The following is a 19,946-nucleotide window of genomic DNA, read 5'->3' on the forward strand; positions in this document are numbered from 1 at the left end:
GTCCAGCCCTAGCCATGTTGATCCCAGACAGGCTGGTCCCAGGATCCCAAAGCTGGTCATCGGCCCCTCCTTTTCAACTGGTAACTGAAGTCAATTATGCAGATAATAGGATGGATGCGGCAGGGCTTTTTCATCACATACATTATTCTAATAGAAATGCATACCGCGACCCAAGCTTTGTGACAGTCCATTTTAGAAGACTTTTGCCGAGCAAATCAAGTGCGCAGTGAGAAATCGGAGAAAGCATTTTTCCTCAGCAGTATCTGCCCTCTCTCTCCTAAGCAGCCAGAGCCCAGACAAGTCCCAGCTGCAAAAGGGGATGCAGAACGCTCCCCCTCTTCTGAGCCCACTAAATGGTCCAGAGGAATCTGAGACGCGGTGCCCATCCGCTAAATAAATGCTTTTTACCCAAGCCAGCCATTCTTTCTTGCTCTCTCCCTAAAGCATTGCTATTCCCTCAGTCCACATTCAGACACACACCTTTTTGTCAGCTACTTAAAATCATTAAGTGAACTTAATTAGGTTTGTCAATCCCTAAGGCTGGCAGAGTGGCAAATAAGGCACTATATTCACTGTCCATTAGCAGTCTGTTGTCTGAACGAGACTGCATGTTTTCTGAGCTGTGCACGAGCAGCTTTAGCATTTTCTATGCAAAGATCTGCCCAGTGAGTCTGGGAGATACCGAATTTCAAGACCGTCCCCTCTAAACCTGGCCCACTGCCCCAGTGGCCACCTCCCAGGATCCCCTGAGGCCAATTTTCAACAGGCCTCTCTGTAAAGCTGAGCATGACAGAGTCAAGGGGTGTGTTCTCTAGGCAAAGACAGGCTCCAACCAAGATCTCTAGCCAAGTCTGTTGTATCAACAAGCTCCAAACCCCACCAGCTGAGAAAAAAAAGAAAAAAACAACAATAACCCATGCAATCAAAAATGTCATCTTTGGAGAAATTGAAAGAACTGAGCAGGTGTGAACTATTGAGTGGCAGGGAGAGAAATCCATGCTAAGGCTATAAAGACCTCAGCTGCCATGTTTTTAAACAGCACAGATCAGTGAGGGAGTTTGAGGATCCCCAAAGAGCTGGCTCTTCCCTTCTCCTTGACTGGGCTGCCCATGAAGAGGGAGGGCTAAGGCTCTACCAGCCATGGGGGCTCAGCTTTCTTTCTCCATACAGAGCTAAGGCTTTGGGATAAGGGCAGTGGAATACCTATATGTTTGTTAGAACCACTTGGCCCCATAATCCTGGTAGTAATGTGGCATGGACCTTGCCTTCCCTTAGACCCAGAGTAGTCCACCTGGTACATGCTAGAACTTTCCCCCAATTCTAGAGCAGTCCAATTGGTACATGCTAGAACTTCCTGTCAGTCTCAGAGCAGTCCACCTGGTACATGCTAGAACTTTCCCTCATTCCCAAAGCAGTCCATCTGGTATATGCTAGAACTCAAGACCTGAGGCCACAGCTGACCCTGGAGAGTGACTTGGTATCTGTACAGGAGACCAAAACAGGAAAGACTGGTTGCACCAGAAAGACTGAGAGCCTTGAGAAGGCCTCACCCATCTTCAGCAGGGAGTGGGGAGCAGAGCCAGGAGCAATCTCTTCTTCACATGAAGTTCAGCTAAAGACACACAACCAGGTACCATCCAAACAGAAAATCCTGGATCTGGGTGGTCCCGATGGCCATCTGGCCTCTTGGCTAGTGCCTCCCACAGAAAAGAAACTCCCAGATTGGTTTTGCTGCCCCCTCTCTGCCCCAACACCTACCTTCCCCTGACCCCATTCACAAACTTCCTCTGCTTCACCCCTGCCCTCCCCACACCCCAGCATGAGCCACCTTTGTCCCCCCTGTCCCTTCCTGCAGCCTCAGGAGTCTGGAGCATTTGGGGAGCAAGGGTTGGCAGTGTGGCCTTTCGAGTGGACAGAGGCAGCATTGCATGTTTACATCTGATCCGACATCTGATTGAGTCTTCCCTGATTGTTAGGAGTGTTCCTGACTCAAAATATGTGCAATTCCCAGTGTCAATCAAACTCTTTTAAACAGCAGCTGCCACTGCCGTTGCCTTGCAGTATACTTTAGAGACTCTTCTATTTAGAAACCATTCCAGCTCCAGCGTGCATCATGCCTTCCATGCTAAGAAGCCCAGTGGCTGGTTGAGAAGCTTGCAGTCCTAATCTCTCAGTAATGATGAAGGACGGCAGAGAGAGGGGTGGGAGAGCAGGGGAGGGGGGCATGCAGCCTCCCTGGAAGGGCCCAGTTAGGGCAAAACAGGGATTTTGTCCCTCTCCCCCACACTCAGTGGGTGCACACATGTAATTTACTTGCTCAGGCACCCACGGCCTCCTGGAAGCTACCCCCATGGTGCTCAGGACTTGGCCTGGCTCCTCAGCCTGTGGATGACAGATTCGGAGATGGTGACCCAGAGAGGAGAATCAGAAAGGTGGGCTGTGGGGCCCTTACCCACTGCTCTTCCACCTGGGAACATGAATCCTTCCAGTCACCATCCCCACATGGCTCTATGCACCTGTTCTCTTGCTGCCTGCAAGCAGCATCTCTCTAACCCTGGCAACTGCTGTAAACAGAACAAGATGACAGTGCTAAGGCCCCTGTTGGCCACTTGAGAATCCCAGGCCTGGCTGTGTCCCATGTTACACAGGCTTGAGCTGGAAGCTCATCTGCAGACCATGTCCCCCAGGGAAATCTGAGACAACTGTGATCTTGCCAAGGCTTGTGGAGAAGCCTGATGTGGGTGTGTGATACACACGTGCCTCTCACTGTCTTTGTGTCCTTCCACACCACTCACATGTGAGCCATGGGGGCTCTGCCCTGCTCTGACACATCCCTCACTCCACTTCCTCCACTGCAGATGCCCTCCCTCACCATCCCCATCCACATTTCCAAGTCCTCGCCTTCTTTCAAAACCAACTTAAATGCTACCTTCTCTGTGAGGAAACCTCGATGGGTTTCCTGTTAATTCTTACAGCCCACTCTGTGTTGGTTACAAACCCCCAGGTCTTAGTCAAATTATTTAATATTTAACAACAGGTCAGGCACTACACAGACCAACCCCAGTGGAGACCGATGCTGGATGAGACACCAGATCCTTGAGACCCGGACTGGGTTAAACTTTTGGTTCCTGGATAATGTGAAAAATTAGAATACCAGGGAAGGAACCAGGCTGCCTGAGGCAACAAGCATGGGACACTTGGGGGACAATGGCTCTTTATCAGTTGGTACAGAAGCATTTTAGTATTTTAAGAATGACTTCAGGGGCACCTAGGTGGCTCATTCGGTTAAGCGTCCGACTTCGGCTCAGGTCACGATCTCACGGTCCGTGAGTTCGAGCCCCGCGTCGGGCTCTGTGCTGACAGCTCAGAGCCTGGAGCCTGTATCAGATTCTGTGTCTCCCTCTCTGCCCCTCCCTGGTTCATGCTCTGTCTCTCCCTGTCTCAAAAATAAATAAAAACCATTAAAAATTTTTTTAAAAAAAGAATGACTTCAGCTCTACCAAGGAGTACCTGCTGAATGTCAAGCCCACTCATTTCTGTCCAACCGTCCACACCCAAAAAGTGAAAGAGTTCTCCTCAGAGTTCCAGGGAGTCCTAGACCCAAGTCCTAGACTCTAAACTGGTTAACATATGGAACAATCCCTGAGAAAGAGAAGTACTCTGTGCTGGAGAAGTAGGGGGAGCTGAGGACTGCTCCGGTCTCACAACTGCTCTGCGGTTAGGTAAGGCTGATAACAACTATGGTAATGAGCCAAGTATTGGCACACATTCACCAGATGCTGAATCCTGAGAAATGACCAACCCAGGTTGTTCCTTACACACACTCCTCTTGACACACACACAGGTTCTGGCTGCAGATTGTTGCATGGTGGGGGCAAGGATCCAGAGCCACCGTGGCTTTTGACAATATCTCCATCAGCCTGGACTGCTACCTCACCAGTGAGTTCACCCTGTCCCTTGCACTTGTCCCCGACCCAGACTGCCCCGGGCCTCACTATCCCTCCTTAACCTAAGCCCACCTGCCTCTCCCACCTTCCCCGGGGCATACTCATCTGTCCCTCTTAAACAGAGCCTCACTTAACTCAGCCCATGGGGTCTTCTCTATTCTAGTCAGTGGGGAGGACAAGGTGCCACAGGATACAGCACCCAAATCAAGAAATCTGTTTGAGAGAAACCCAAACAAGGAGCCGAAACCCTGGGAAAATACACCAAGAGAGACCCCCATCTTTGACCCTACAGGTAAGGGTTCAACTTACAAATGTAAGTAAATTTTTTGTTGCAAAAGGCGGAAGAGAGATACGTGCGGTGATTGTAGTGGGGAGTGGTGTCTAAAGAATAAGATGGTCGGGGCGCCTGGGTGGCGCAGTCGGTTAAGCGTCCGACTTCAGCCAGGTCACGATCTCGCGGTCCGTGAGTTCAAGCCCCACGTCAGGCTCTGGGCTGATGGCTCGGAGCCTGGAGCCTGTTTCCTATTCTGTGTCTCCCTCTCTCTCTGCCCCTCCCCCGTTCATGCTCTGTCTCTCTCTGTCCCAAAAATAAATAAAAAACGTTGAAAAAAAAATTTAAAAAAAAAAAAGAATAAGATGGTCAACCTTTAAAAGGAACAGAACCTACATCCTGGCTATGGGCTCCAAAAGGATGTTTTTTGGGTCTCTTATCACCTGGCCGAATGAAGCATCTGGAAGTTGTGCAAAGGAGCTACTGGGGAATACCCAGGAACCAAACAGGAGAACCAAGCTGGTATCCTTTCCTCCACTCAGTCCCTTGAAACCTCTCCCCATTTACTGAACAAAGCAAACCCTACATCAGATTTCTTCTCCTCATAAAGAGGGTTGGGCCCAAAGCCGTTATTTGTTGCACAAAGACAGGCTAGCCCACCATGGGTAAAGGCCCAAAACCTTCAGGTTCAACACATTTCCCCAAAGCGTGGCTTCCCCACCCCACCAAAGCTGTTTTATTCAGCATTTTCTGGGCTGAAAGGCTTCTCATGAAGACTCTTACTGCTTTGAACCCAGGCCTCTTCAGCCTCTGGCCCTAAACCATGGTGTGACTTCTCAGCTACTCTTCGTACGAGGAGGAAATTCCTTAGAATCAGTCTCTAAACCTGGCATGATGTTCCTTGGCAGTTATTAGACCTCTGAACCTCGCCCCAGAGAAGCTGTGAAGCCCCCGGCCCAACACCAGCAGGTCAAGGGGTTCCCCCAGGGTAGGGGTAGTGCACGTGCCTGGGTATGGGAGTAGTGCGAGTAACCTTGGTAAGCAGGGGCTCGGCACTGTCCACCACACTCTTTTTCCTATAGAAGGTCGCTTTATTAAAATAACAATAGATAAATGATAAATGTTTAATTTCTGCTTATAACGTGAAATCCTCATTTAGTGCAAAATACAAAAAAAAATAAAGCAGAAGTTTATACCTTCACACTAACTTCACTGACTCTCAACTAACTACATAAATGTCAGCCTTGTTCTGTCTTTGAAGGAAGAAATCCCTTCCTTCCTCTGCCCTGAAAAGCCACCCCAGGTGGAGCTCTCTCTGTCCCCGATTCCTGCCTGATCTAACCCAGGGGCCAGACCTGGGCTTTTCCCTTCATCTCTCCCCTTTCCTCCCTTCACCTTTAACTAAAACCTCAAAACACCTTTTCATTTTTCCACATGAAAGGGAGCCTGCCACCTCTCTCTATTTCCCGACTCTGTCTCATGGTCATTCATGAAACGGGCTAGCATGAGGGAGGTGGCCTTCTGTTCATTGTTTGATGCCTCGCCTCACTGTCCCACCCCAAGGACTGACCTCCAGGGACTCCCCAGCCCCGGTCAGTCACTGCCTCCTGACCATAAATTCAGGACACGTTCAGCAAACATCGTGGCAAGCCCCCGCCCTGTCCAACCACCAGCACTGATTACATGGCAGGGGCTCCGGAAACACATATTGATTGACCCGGGGGCACTTGAGGCTTGAGCTCAGTTCTCGGATCTCAGATATTGGCAGCCAGCTCCCCTGCAGCCAGCACTTAGGAGCAGCCATCCACCCCGCCTGACTCCCCAGTTTATTGCCATATAATTCCCACTGTCCCTAAAAGGCTCATCGATGAGGGTCTGCACAGTGGCCACTCAGACTAATGAAATCATGTGGTGGCTGGAAAGCCACAACACTACCCCACCACCTCCGACTAAAATCAGAAGCGAGTGGCTGCCTGAGAGACTGGAGCTTCCTCTGCTGCCCAGCCCCGCCTCAGAGCAGGAAGGACAGGCAGGTGGCTGTGGGTCAGCATTCTGTCTTCAGACCCCCTTCCAGAATGACCCTAACTGTAGGGGAAGAGGACACTGAGGCAAACACGTCCCCAAGCAGCCTGAGTAGGCTCCTTGGACAGGCTTTAGAGAACTGGGCACAGAGGCAGTGCTTTCCCAGGAACCCGCTCTCGCCCTGGGGAGCAAGAAGGGAGGGAGAAGCTGAGGCAGGCTCCCAGCCCCTAACCCTCCTGACAGATGCCGCAGTCCCACCCTGTCGCCCACCCCTAGCAGTATGCGGTGGGGGTGTCTCTGAGTCATTAGGAGAAGGATGAGCAGGGCGTCCCTTCCCTACTACCCACAGGACAATGTCCACCACACCCCCTGAGGGACTACTTGGCCAGGGCTCAGCCTCATGGTCAGGGAGAACGGGCACCCTAGGTCCATGCCGAGGCCCTCCTTCATCCGGCTTTAATCTAGACCCAACCACAGCCCTTGCACACTTCCTCTGTGGCCAGTTATGTGCTCAGAGATGGTGAACAGAACAAGACCCAGGTCGAGCACCCAAAGAACTCCCAGTCTAGACGAGGAGCACAGGTGGGAAGGGAGGGGTGGGCCTGTAAACCAGCAGCTCATGGCCTGTGAGGTGAAGCTTAACCTAGCTTAGAACTTCTGCCTGGGAGGGCCTCTGGAGAAGGAGGGAGAGATGCGGTAGGGAGGGGAAGGAAGGGGAGGAGCAATCTAGGAGCATGCCTGACCCTGGGCTGGGCTGTTTCACACACCAATCCCTCCTGTCCTCACCCTGGCCACGGGTAGCTGCTGTCATTACCACTGTGGGATGAGAAGATCATCTGGAGGAATGAGCCCCACAGCTGACAAGGAGTGGAGCCAAGATGTGACCCCGAAGTCTCCGTTCTTTCAGCCAGCTAAGCCACTTTAGGTGTCCCCGTCCAGAGATAAACACTAAAAATGGAAGAGAGCAGGAGAACACCCCAGGTGAAAGTCCCTGCCCCCACGTCCAGGAAACAGATCAGCCCCCAGCCTTCCAACAAAGGATGGAGGAGACAAAATAACAAGATTGTCTTCCCAAAGTTCAGCTCTGTCAGTTTCCTCTGGGCTGGAACAAGGGCGGCTGGTGGCATTTCAGCTCTCCTCCTGGCAGGTGTTAGAGCACCTCCTAGAAACACAAAGGTCACATCAGGTCTTTTGAAAACAGGTACCCACAAAACATCCAGGTTTCCCTAAACACTCCACATTTCCCCTAATTCAGCCCCATGTCGAGGGCCTGACCTCCGGGTTTGGGGGTGGCCTCACCCCCAAGCCCATGGGGCAGAGCTGAGCCACTGGAGCACCTAGGCAGGAAAAGCCTATCCAGGTGTTTCTTGAAGCTTTCTCGGAAGCCTGAGTCACCTTAGCTAATCAGATGAAGAAACTCAGAGAGAAAATGGGGCGAGTATTAAGTCTGGGGAAATTACATTTGTCAGCTTTGCACATACAATTACACTAACCAAATGGTTGGGATAATGCAATCACGGGACTACAGAGTTTCTCTCTCTCTCTCTCTCTCTCTGTCTCTCTCTCAGCAGTAATGAGTGTGCAAGCAGGCTCTGCCACCCACCCCCAAAGCCCAGACAAGGACAGGCAGGACCCCCAAGGCCCAGTGATCCTGCCTCAGCTTCCTCAGCTTCCTCTCTCATTCTCCTGTGAGCTCACATGTTGTATAGGGAGGGCAAGAGGGAATTAGCTCAGTTTACATAATAAGAACTGCCCAAACCTTGGGCCCAGCCCACAAGTATCTGTAACTCATGGAGCCCTAGCATCAAATCACAGTCTTGCCTGTGAGTTGTTTAGTGATCGTTGGTTTACTGTTTTCTCAGTAGACATCTCTTGCCAAAGGGTAGGGTCGGGGTGGGGGGAGGGGGGGCGGACATTTAGAACTGTGTAGGATCATGAAAAGAGCACTGGACCAGGAGTCAGAACCTCTGTGCACAGCCTTGGCAGGTTTGCACTAGCAAACTGAGGTCCAGGGATGTGTCCCACCTCTGCACAGCCTTTTCTCTCCTCATGTAACAGCTGGGGCCTGTCAGCAAACCCACAAGTAGCAGAGCTCAGAGAAGAGGGGCTAACATCAACACAGGCAAAGGCAAGAAAATGCTTCTTTTCTTTCTTTTTTTTTTTTTTTTTAGCGTTTATTTTTTTGAGAGAGAGAGAGAGAGAGCACTCTAGTGGGGGAGAGGCAGAGAGAGGGGAGGGGGAGAGGGGATCCAAAGCGGGCTCTCTGCTGTCAGCACAGATGTAGGGCTCAAACTCACGAACTATGAGATCATGACCTGTGCTGATGTAGGACACTTAACCAACTGAGCCACCCAGGCATCCCGAAAACTGCTTCTTTCAAAACTCAAGGTTTGGGGCACCTGGGTGGCTCAGTCGGTTAAGTGTCCAGCTTTGGCTCAGGTCATGATCTCACGGTTCATGAGTTCAAGCCCCACATCTGGCTCTGTGCTTAATAGCTCAGAGCCTGGAGCCTGTATCTCCCTCTCTCTCTGCCCCTCCCCTGCTTGCACTCTGTCTCTGTGTCTGTCTCTCTCTCAAAAAAAATTAAACATTAAAAAAAACCCTCAAAGTTTGAAGTAGACAGTTTTCAGGTCCCTCCCCATCACCAGCCCCGTGGTTCTAAAGGCAGAAGGGATGTGGGATAAAGCAGCCAGAGCTTTCTTGGCCCATCTCTCCAATTAACCCACAGTACTGCTAATGTGCCCAGAAGAAAGGGTAACAGACTGTCCATTTCTACACACGCTTCTGTGACTCAAGAACAGATGCCAATTTCAATGAGAAAGTTTTATGTGTTTCATATAAATTGATTGAGTCTATTTCTGCTAAATGCATTATCCATTCACCACAGAACAACTATTAGAGTTAATAGAATTTGTAGCTAGAGCCATTATGATCCAAGCATGCCCTTCTGGGGATGACGGCATTGTGGCAAGGCGGCTTCCCAGGGCCCGGCCCCCTCGCTCACAACCTGTCTTCTTATGTCCACCAGAGCCGTCTGTGCTCAGGTGCCGCAGATGCGGCCAGGCTTACTTCAGTGGCCCACCGAAATAGTCAGGATTCATCTAGTTCCTGAACAAACAAGTGTATCCTAATCCAATTCCAAACAAATCCTATCATCCTGTCACTTGTCAGCACCTGCCAGCTTGGGGGTAGCGAGGAAGCTGGGGTTCGTACTTTCGCCTTAGCTTTTTACCATGTGCCAGTTTTGGAGGCAGGGGGCCCCAAGGCAGGGAGGACAGGAAACAAGTAAGGGTAGAAGTGCCGGGAGCCCCACCCACCCTGGGGGGGACTCAGGCTGGACTCTTGGGTTCATTGCATCATTAACAGCTTTCCCCAGAAATGCACAGTGACAGAATCTGGGACTTCCTGGGTGCGACAGGGAGTTCGCAGTGTTTCTCCAAGTGTGTCCCGACACCATCTGCTTCTGATCACCTTGCTAGGGGAGGGAGGACCCAGAAGTGCTGCTCATTAAAAATGAAGCTTCCTGGTCCCCACGGGCTTGTGGAATCTGAATGTCTAGGAAAGGAGAGCTGACACTCTGCATGTTTAACAAAACTCTCAAGAAAAGCCTGATCTGAAACAAAGTTTAACAACCCTCTTTTAAAAAGGCAGCCTTTTTTTTTTTAAATGTTTTATTTATTTTTGAGAGAGAGAGAGAGAGAGAGAGACAGCGTGCGAGTGGGGGAAGGGCAGAGAGAGAGGGAGACACAGACTCGGCAGCAGGCTCCAGGCTCTGAGCTGTCAGCACAGAGCCCGACACAGGGCTTGAACCCACGAACCGGGGCTCGAACCCACAGCCCGTGAGATCAACTGAGCTACCCAGGCACCCCAACAGGCAGCCTCTTTTAAACAGATGAGGAGCCTAGGTCTGGAGAAGGTGAGAGGCTGGCTCAGAGTCACGTGACATACTTCCAAGTTTTTCTCTCTTAGACAGCAAAGGCCTTGCGTTTTGTCATCACCTCTTTACACACCTAGAAACCATCAGTCACAGGGTGGTGCTGGGTGTTAGGAACTGTACTGGGCTCTTTTGTATGCAGTGTCTCATTAGTTGGTACTATAACATAATCCCCCTTTTACAGATGAGGCAATTGGCCCACAGAGGGTGAGTAACTTGCCTTAAGTTACACAACTTGTGCAAGAGGCTAAAGAACATGGTCTTTCATTTTTTAATCATATAAAAAAATTAATTTTTCTAAGCCAGGTAATATATTGAAGGGCAAGTTGTAATAAATCCTCTAAGAATCCTACTGTTGACTAGTCTTCTGGAGGAATCTCTTCTCTGAAAAACTCAGGTTTCTAGCGCTTTTGCTTAGAGCACATCTGCATCTTCACGGATACTCAAAACAGTACACTGGGTACACAGTGTACCCACAGACATGTAAGAAAGCTGATAATTGCAGCTAATTGGCATCCCTCTGTGTAAACCAACCCCCCCTCCCCCCCCCGCTCCCCAGTCAGTGCACATGAAGGCACTTAGCACCCATTCAACTAGGGGTAGCAATTCCTTAAGACTCAGGCAGGCATGGGGCCATCAATACAGTCCTTGGGGCCGGTTTGGGTGGCTGGCCATGTTCCTGTTCAGCCGGCCTGCTTTTCAACCAAGTGCTGTATGTTCCTTCTTATTTTACTAAATTTAGATTATCACCTATTTATAGCGAGGGGACTAGTGATGACACAGGAAGAGCCAGCCTTAACAAGGCCTGCGAGACCCCAGTCACTGCGCCAGGTTCAGAGTTACAATGTCACTCTTCATCTGAGCACGTCTGCCTTCCCTGGAAGCTAACACAGCTGTGCTCCAGGAAGAGATGTGGGGTGGAACTAATTCATGATTCACGATCCCCATTACTGACATTAAAGAGTCTCTTCCAGTACAAGAGGTTTTGTACTTTGGAGACCTAGTCAGCATCCCCAAGAGGTGGCCTGCGTGGTTGCCAAAGGAGAGAAAGTTGCCTGCGCGGGGACCTGGTGGCAGTACGGGGTAGAGCAGAAGGCTGAGGAGGAGGCTTGCTCCCCTACCGCCCGCCCACCAGCAACAGCTTCGGGGCTGCCTCCTTTGATCTGTACACAGTTACTCAGCACACTCAGCATCTTTCATTTGGTCTTTACAGGCCCCCAGGCTCCCGGAGGATAGACCTCACTCTCAGGAAACAGTATGCCATAGGGCTTTGTTTGTTTATTTGTTTGTTTTTTGTTGAACTCTAGCCGACACCCAGTGTTACGCAAGTTTCAGGCGTCCGACGCCTTGATTCAACACATCCATATGTTATGCTGTGCTCCCCACAAGTGTATCTGCCATCTGGCAGCATACAACATGGTTACAGCACCACTGACTATATTCCCTATGCTGCACATCCCATCCCCATGACTCATTCATTCCATGACCAGAAGCTGCACCTCCCACGCCTCATCACCCATTTTGAGTCTGGCATGCTTTTCAAGAGCACGGACTACCTGTGTTCAAGTCCCAGCTATGCCACTTACTTTAAGCTACTCCCTTCTCCTTTCCCTGCCTTTGTTTCCCCGCGTCAAAAAAAAAAAAAAAAAAAAAAAATGACGCTTACATTATTAGCGCTTACATTTCATTAAGTTCAGTGAAGTGAATGCATATCACAGGCTGAAAGGGGAACGGGACACAAAGTGAGCTGTATGAGCCATCGCTGTTTTCTCATTTCAGATGTAAGGAAAGGTTGTGTGACTTGTCCCACCCATCACGTACAGAGCCAGGATCCAAACCTAAGCTGGCTCACTCCGCAAAGTCTTCCCGCTCTAACCCCATTCCCACTGGGAGCAATCCCAAAAACCACCCAGCTGCTGACCACAGCAAGGGAAAAGCTCTTGCTATATCCAGATCGACCGGTTTTCTCTTTCCCCTCAGGAGATTCAACTCAGCATTCAACACAGAAAACATCATTGCTTTCTAGTCAGTGTGCTTTTATAATTCCCCAAATCCCAATCCTAGAAGGGAAAAAAAAAATCAGGTAGGGCTGAGTTCAGTTCAACAAGCTTAACAAGCATGCGCTGTATGCCTGCTGTGTGCCAAGCCTTGTGCTGGGTGCTGTGGGGCCTGCAACTGGGAGTGAGCCAAAGCACCACTCTTGAAAAATGTGCCACCCAGAGCTAGGTCCACATAAGCCTGATGTGAAACCGCCACTCTCTTGGCACAAGAGAAATTCCGGTTCCATTTCCAATTTCCAATTCTGATGGTATCTGGAATTAGGACAGGTTCCCTGCTCCCCACCCCCCCCCCACCCCACCCCCGGCCAGCTCCATGGTTCTGGCTTCGCTCTGTGCTGGATGGTGAGGAGGTCTTTATCCAAGACTGGTGCACTGCAAATTATACTAAACTGATCATCATTTTTGAAAAGAAATCTAGTGTCCTTTGAGAAAGGAAAGAATCTATATTGTTACTTCATAACTTCCCAATCCTGGGCCCCCCTAGAGAACTAGCACAGCATCATCCAGCTCTGACAGGCTCAAAAACCCCTCATAAATGCCCAGTCTAATGCTACTTGGTGTTTGGGAGTATGGCAAGGCTACAGACAAAATGCTGTAAAATACCAGGCCATGACTCCTGCTAGCAGAAGAGAGGATTCACTGCCTTTCTCTCTCCTGGATGGCTTGAGAAAACATATTCCTTGTTTCCCATTTGTTTCAGTGAAAGTTTGCATAAGTGGGAGGCAACAAATGATCCAGGAACTCTGGTCTCAGCACACCTTGATTAAGATCATTTAGCTCCAAGACCAGTAGACACAAAAGATCCCTCCATCGGTACAAATACATTAAGCACTTGTTTTGAGGGAAGACCACTTTTAATTATCACCCTACTCCCAGACTTGCTGGGTCAGCCTGCAAAACAACCCTACATCCCCTTGGAGCTTATTCAGCTTTCTGCTTATTGCAGCAAAGCTACAGTAGTCCTGGACAGAGAGATTTATTTTAATTCATCTGGGCCCAGAGCTGGACAGAGGAACCTGAGGAGACAGGCTGAAATACTAACTCTAGATCACATAAGGGAGTCCTCCCCACTTGCTCCTCCACTGACAAGAGGAAAAGGAACAAGAGGTAGAATCACCCCAGCCATCACTGCATCAAGGAGGAAAGAGAGAGAAGGCACCAGAAAGAACAGAGTCTAGCCAGTGCCCTCCATGCTGGGTACTTGCACAAAAGATGAGGAAGCGCATGAAAGTGCTGGTGTGGGGTTTGGGGGTGCCTAGTGATTTATTGCATTATAACACATTATCATAAATGCAGTAGCTTAAAACAACACACATTTGTTATATCGGTGTCTGTGGGTCGGGGAACCAAGCTCAGGTCAACTGGGTCCTCTGCTCCATAGTGTCTCATAAGGTTGCAATCAAGGTGTTAGCCAAGGCTGAGTCTCATCTGAAAGCTCCATCAGGGAAGGTGCTCTTCCAAATTCACATAATTGTCGGCAGTTCTTGGAGAAGCCTAGGAGGAGGAGAGGAGGAGGAGAGGAGGAGGGAGAGGGAGAAAGAGAAAGGGAGAGAGAAGCTGCAAGCAAGATGGAAGTTACAATCTTATGTAATCATGAAAATGACATCCCATCGCTTTTATCATATTTTATTGCTTAGAAGCAATGCACAGATTTCATCCACACTCAAAGGGAGGGGATTAAGCAAGGCATGACTACCAGGAGGCAGAGATCACTGGGAACTACCTTAGAGCCTACCTGCAGCGGGCTTTTGTGTGCGAGAGATCACTCAATCACCAGCAAGCTTTGAGGGCTCATTGTGGAGTCTGATGGGCAAAATTCCTGGAAGTGATCTCACACCTATCAGACACTTAAATATTCACAAAACGCCTACTGAGTGCCAGTCCACAGCAAGATGATAAGTGGGTTGACAAAGATTCCTGGAGACCAAGGTCTCAAAAGCTCTGCAATTTGAGAATCAAACGTTCCAGGCCCCAGGTTTTCCTTCATGTGCAAAGCAGGGGTGGATGAACTGCTATGGTGCTTTCTCAGAGTAGGCTATTGTAGTGAGCAAATGAGATCACTTCTAACAGCCTTTGAAGGATACAAAAGAATATACTAATATAAAATGCTGTGCTATTGTTATTAACATTATTATTAAAACATATAATGGAAAAGATTGGGCCAGTTTACTCATCCCTCCATATGTTGCCCTTTATAAATTTTCAGGGTATTTATAGCCCTCCTCCTTCCCAAACTATGAGCTGTGCACATTTGTTTATACATTAAGTGTGTGTTCTAGGTATATTTTTCCTCGAATTTTTTTTTGCAAAAGTTTCAAGCAAATCCCAGCTCTTAAGCTAAAAAGGGAGAGGGGGTAGTATTTTGCATTTTGGGTCCTCTTGTCCAAGCAATTCCCCCAACACAGGTCATTGTCAATTTGCAAATGAAGCATTCAAACTCTGTTTGGGGAAAATAAGTGACTTATGTGGAGCCATAGTGGATTGCTCCAAAAAGACCCACTCGTCCATATAAATTGAAAGAGGGTTTTTAGTCTTTTATTTTTTTTTTTAACGTTTACTTATTTTTGAGACAGAGGAAGACAGAGCATGAACGGGGGAGGGTCAGAGAGAGAGGGAGACACAGAATCTGAAACAGGCTCCAGGCTCTGAGCAGTCAGCACAGAGCCGGACGCGGGGCTCGAACTCACGGACTGCGAGATCGTGACCTGAGCCAAAGTCGGCCCGCTTGACTGATTGAGCCACCCAGGCGCCCCAAGTCTTTTAAAGCTTGTCAAGATCTCAGTCTTAATTTGTTTTTAAGCAAATCCCAGGAGACTGGATCTGAGCGGTCTGATTTAGTTTTTAGTGAATATTGACAGTATCTTCATAATAATATGAGCACATTTTACTCATTTAATTATTATTTCTTAAGTGAATGGCAGATTAATCCTATTCCAGGATTAATGCTTTTTTTATATTAAATATAATTTATTGTCAAATTGGTTTCCATACAATACCCAGTGTTCATCCCAACAGGTGCCCTCCTCAATGCCCATCACCCGCTTCCCCCCTCCCGCACCCCTCATCAACCCTCAGTTTGTTCTCAATATTTAAGAGTGTCTTATGGTTTGCCTCCCTCCCTTTCTGTAACTTTTTTTTTTTTTTTTTTTTTTGCTGATGCATAGGATTAATGTTAACAAGTGAGGAAATTAAGGCATGGCTTACACTTGTCTAGCAACCTAACAGAATCAGAAAAATGCCCCAGACCTCAGAATAGCTCCCTGATAAAGAGGACTATTTCCTTTCCTCAACTGGCCTTATGACTTTGATCTACTAACTAGTCCATTCAGCCTATCAACTGATAGGTTCCATCAACCATCAGGTCAATGGAGTGTCCATACTGCCAAGGAGTAGGACTCAAGCATTCTCATATAGACTGCAGGGCTCCCTACATTTCAGTAATGTCGGTGTGGTTGTACGCATATGAGTGTGGGCTGGTTGTGTATGTGGATGACTATGAGAGATGGTTGTGGCCCCTTAGGACCCTACCCCTTTCTGTTGTGCAGTTATAGGTAAGAGACAAAATGCCTCTCAACAAACATCCATTTGTATGACCAGGACCCCCCTGGATCCTTCCATCCTATATTGCTCTAATTCTAATACAGGAACACCAAGTGCCAGTGGTGCTCCCACCAAACCACACCCAGCACCCTCAGCATGCATGATCTCCTCCTCTGACCACTTGAGTGGGTTCAGGGGCTGATATTTGGTCTGCTCTCTTCTTTCTATATTGTTTTGTTCTTCACTCAATGAAGGTTTGTGAGCCTCCTCCTATGTGACTGGCAATGTTGTAGGTCCTGGAGGCAAAGCAGTGAACAAAATCAACTAAGCCTCACTTAAGCTTACATAGAGTGTACATGCTGGTAAGGGTGACAGACAACAAACAAGTGTACAGGTGAAATAGTTTCAGATAGTGATGTTTTGTGAAGAAATCAAAGCAAGTGAAGGGGACAGAAATGACAGTGGCATAGCATGTGTGGTATGTGCATATGTGCTATAACAATGGGGGTGTTAACAGAGAAAACTTCAAGTTCCTTCAAGTGTATGTCAGAGCAGAACCAGATAATACTACTTGTCACCACCATTAAGGTCCTATGTTTTACTCTTTGCCTGGCGTGGCCTGGGGAAACTTCCAAGGCCCTCAAGACATAGCTATAACTCTCATAAACTCTAGCGGCCTTGACTGTGAAGTGTTCAGAGACACAGCAGAAGATGGGTAGAAAAAGGGGAACATGCTTGGAATGAAGAAGCCAGGTGGGGTGGGAATGACCCGGATGCCTGGCTCCTCACCAGGGGGATGGCAAGCCAAAAGCCACGAACAGTGTCTAAAGGGCCTTGGGAAACCTACTCCCTATCTAAACCAGCACTGCTATTTGAGGGATAACAACAGGAGTCTGGTCATTGGTGTTTCTACTACAAGCAGGTGGGATATCTTGATTCTAGGAGGTTCATTCAGCTTGAGGGGTCAAAACAATAGCTGGGAGCCCAAGGAAGGGTCCAGTCCCATAACAAAAAGTTCTTTATAGACGACTGCCGCATTAGTCCACTGGCCCTATACATGACTAGTGTCATTAATTTGGTACCTGACCATGTTGACATACACATCTCTGTGATCTTCTTGGCCTTTTCCTCATGCTTGTTGATCATGGTGCCCATCTCTAGTTACTTGGTAGCATCATAGGCAGGAATAAGACAGAAGTATCTCTTCTCTCCTTTTCTCTAGTCCCCTCATCTCAGATACATTGCCTTCCCTTTTAGGTCCACCATTTGGTCCTATTTCTTCCACCACTACTTTCCCTTCTGCCCTTGACATCTGTATTTCCCACCCTCTCAGGTGTCATTGTTTTCCAATTCATCTTAGAGGGTCCAAGACCCAGACCCAGAGTCAGGACCCATTTGTTCTTTTCTAGTTCCAAATCACTTGGCCACTTGGGCTGCCTGTACTCCATCTGTCCATCTGTCAGAGGTGTTCCAGTCACAAGGGCCTCGTAAGGATTTCGCCCGTCATGACTTAGAACCAGACAATAAGCAAGAACTACTAAGAATAAAGCTATGAAGGAGGGATTCTGGCCTCCGGCACCATTGCTGTCTCTCAGGAGGCAGTGAGCCCTACTCACATAACCCTTATGGCCAAGCACCAGATGAAGGTCTTCTCTCCCCTTGGTCCATGGACAAGAGCAGATAAGGACAGAAATCAATAACTCTTCAGGGCTGCATGTGACAAGGCTGGTGTTTGAACCACCACCACTTCCCACTTGAAACTCAAAACCAAATCCATTAAGTGTATAGTGTAACCCCCAGATGGGTGAGTCCACAACACCCCTCTCCCTATCAAATACTTTATTAACACAACTCCAGCCTGATACCAACTTGGGAATAACCAAATTAGCCCCGAGGACTCCCTTAACTTAATTTTTACAGCTATGCTTTCAAGATAGTGTTTTTCCTGTGACCTTTCTCTTCTCTCATGTGTTACTCACTTTCCCTCAGGGAGCAGGGGGTGGCTGAGAACACAACACAGGAGCCATCACAGGAACCATTAAAAACTCCCTCAGATTGCCGTGTGTCAGAGCTGTTTAGGGTAATTCAGTCCTGAAAGCAGCTTTTATCTCAACAGCCCTGACTTGCTGCCCTGTTGATGGCTTGCTCAGAGGTTCCCTTCCATGAAGGGATGTCTGCCTCCCAGCAGAGAGGGAAGTGGGCCTCTGGTCTTTGTTCTGTGGGAGACCTCAGCATTTTTAGGCATCCTCTTTGTCTAGTGGAACTGCGTGAGGGGCAAATGAGATGACGGTGTAAAAGTAAAAACAGACCATGTATGAGCGTATCTAGCACAAAAGGCAGGGCTGGTGTTATAATTATTGTCACCAGGTCCCAATTTCTCATCATCAAAAAAGAACAAGAAAGAAATAACCAGAAAGCTTTGCATAGATGAACACGGGGTGTGTGAATGTGTGTGTGCAAGAGTGTGTGCGAGTGTAACCACGTGTGAATGTGAGGTGTGAGTGTGAGAACTTGTATTAGGTGTGTGTGATAGTGTGTGTGGTATGAGTGTGTAAGTGTGTGTTGTATGTGTCATGTGTGTGGCGTATGTGGTGTGTGTGAGTGTATGGGACTGTGGGTGTGAGTGTGTGTGTGAAAAGGTTCATGTTTGTGCCGATGCCATGCAAACATGCAAACAAACTCAGTCTGAGAAGCAAACTAGAACATGAAGAATTCACCAACTGAAAACTGACTGTGTTGTAGAAAGAGTCAATGTGACCTGCCTCTCTTCACTTAGCCTGAGATTTAACTTTTCTACATTGTTGCCTATCTGATAGGATAAAAGCGATTCTTCCCCCTTCCCTATCTACTGACCTAACATGGTTTTCAGGAGCTAAACCTGCTGGAGAATATTGAGGTGCCACGTTAATGTGTTATAATTAAATAAATTGACATTGGAGGACTAACGATTTCTAGCCCTGTTCACTCAAAGTCATAGTGACATCTTTTTACCTCAGGTTAGACTTCCAGGACCTTCCACCATCTATCGAATGTAAGTACCAAATATCAGCACATTCCAAAACTGTGAAATCAAAGCTTGTCGCAGCTAGCTGGACCTCAGCCTGATACACAAAGATACAGGACCACTCTCGTGCCCTCACCCAACATCGGGTATAAACTTGAAATTAACAGGAGGATGTGCTGAAGCACTAGAAAAACATACATGACAGAGAGAGAGAAGAAAGTAAATGAGTGTAAAATATTTCTCTCTGGCGCCATTTAATGAAGGGACAAATAGCCCTAAACAACTGGTTAGGTGTGGGTGGCACTATCAAGAAAAAGCTAAGTTATACTTAGTGGGCTGTCTCCCAAAAAAAGGAAAAACATGATATAACAGCAAGTTCTAGGCCATGGTCATTGGAGACATCCCTGATATGCAATCTGAAAACCCTGCAGCCCAGGAGTAGAAATGCAGGTGAGAGACCTGACCAGATAGATAATATAAAAGGGCTAATCATAGCAAGTGACCTCAAGTGATCCCTACATCATAATTGTTTTCAAGGATTCTGGGACAATAGTAGTGATGGAGGTAACAGCTTAGTTGTCTAACTCTCTGAATCTAAAAGCAGAATGACCATATATTAAAACTGAAAACCCATAGACATTTACAACAAAAACGTTTGATTAAAAAATGCCCGAAATACAAATGGGTGAGGACAAAGTACAACAACCATAAAACCTGAAAAATATCAGCATCTGAACAAAAGAAAGGAGAGGAAAACAACAGGCTGGTCTTGTAAACCTGAGAACAGGAGAAAATGGCTGACAGATATTTGCTGGAAATGACTGACAGCCAATCTGGGAACCATTGCTGAACCTGGGAGAGGCTTTGTCCAGTCCAGGAGTGTGTGAGTGCAAGGTGGCCATGGTAATGTTCAAAGGAGCTAGACCACCCCAGCCACCAAGCTTCCTTTCCAGGAAAGGGCCCACACTGAGAAGAAATTTCTAGATGTCAAATCAATATTGAATAGGATAGGAATAATAGAAACAAAATAAATGAATAAAATGATGTCTAGATAAATATGAAAGAATGAGACGGAGCCAGAAACTTTTGAAAGCAAAACACCATATTTTTCAACACAACATGAAAAAAAGAGTAGAGGGAGCTTGGTGAAGTTAGAAAAACTCCTGAA

The 19,946-nt window shown here is 47.9% G+C and overlaps 1 protein-coding gene across 1 annotated transcript in view; it reads left to right on the forward strand.

The window, feature by feature from the left end:
- ALK (ALK receptor tyrosine kinase) overlaps window positions 1–19,946 on the forward strand; it is a 666,217-nt gene that overhangs the window by 583,912 nt on the left and 62,359 nt on the right. Inside the window, exons 10-11 of the mRNA XM_053891034.1 lie at window positions 3,845–3,939; window positions 4,111–4,239. Of these exons, the coding sequence (XP_053747009.1) occupies window positions 3,845–3,939; window positions 4,111–4,239 (224 nt within the window). The remainder of the gene's footprint in view (window positions 1–3,844; window positions 3,940–4,110; window positions 4,240–19,946) is intronic.

Source organism: Panthera pardus, unplaced genomic scaffold, assembly GCF_024362965.1.
Source record: "Panthera pardus isolate Hobbes unplaced genomic scaffold, ASM2436296v1 HiC_scaffold_26, whole genome shotgun sequence".
NCBI classification, from domain to species: Eukaryota; Metazoa; Chordata; class Mammalia; order Carnivora; family Felidae; genus Panthera; species Panthera pardus.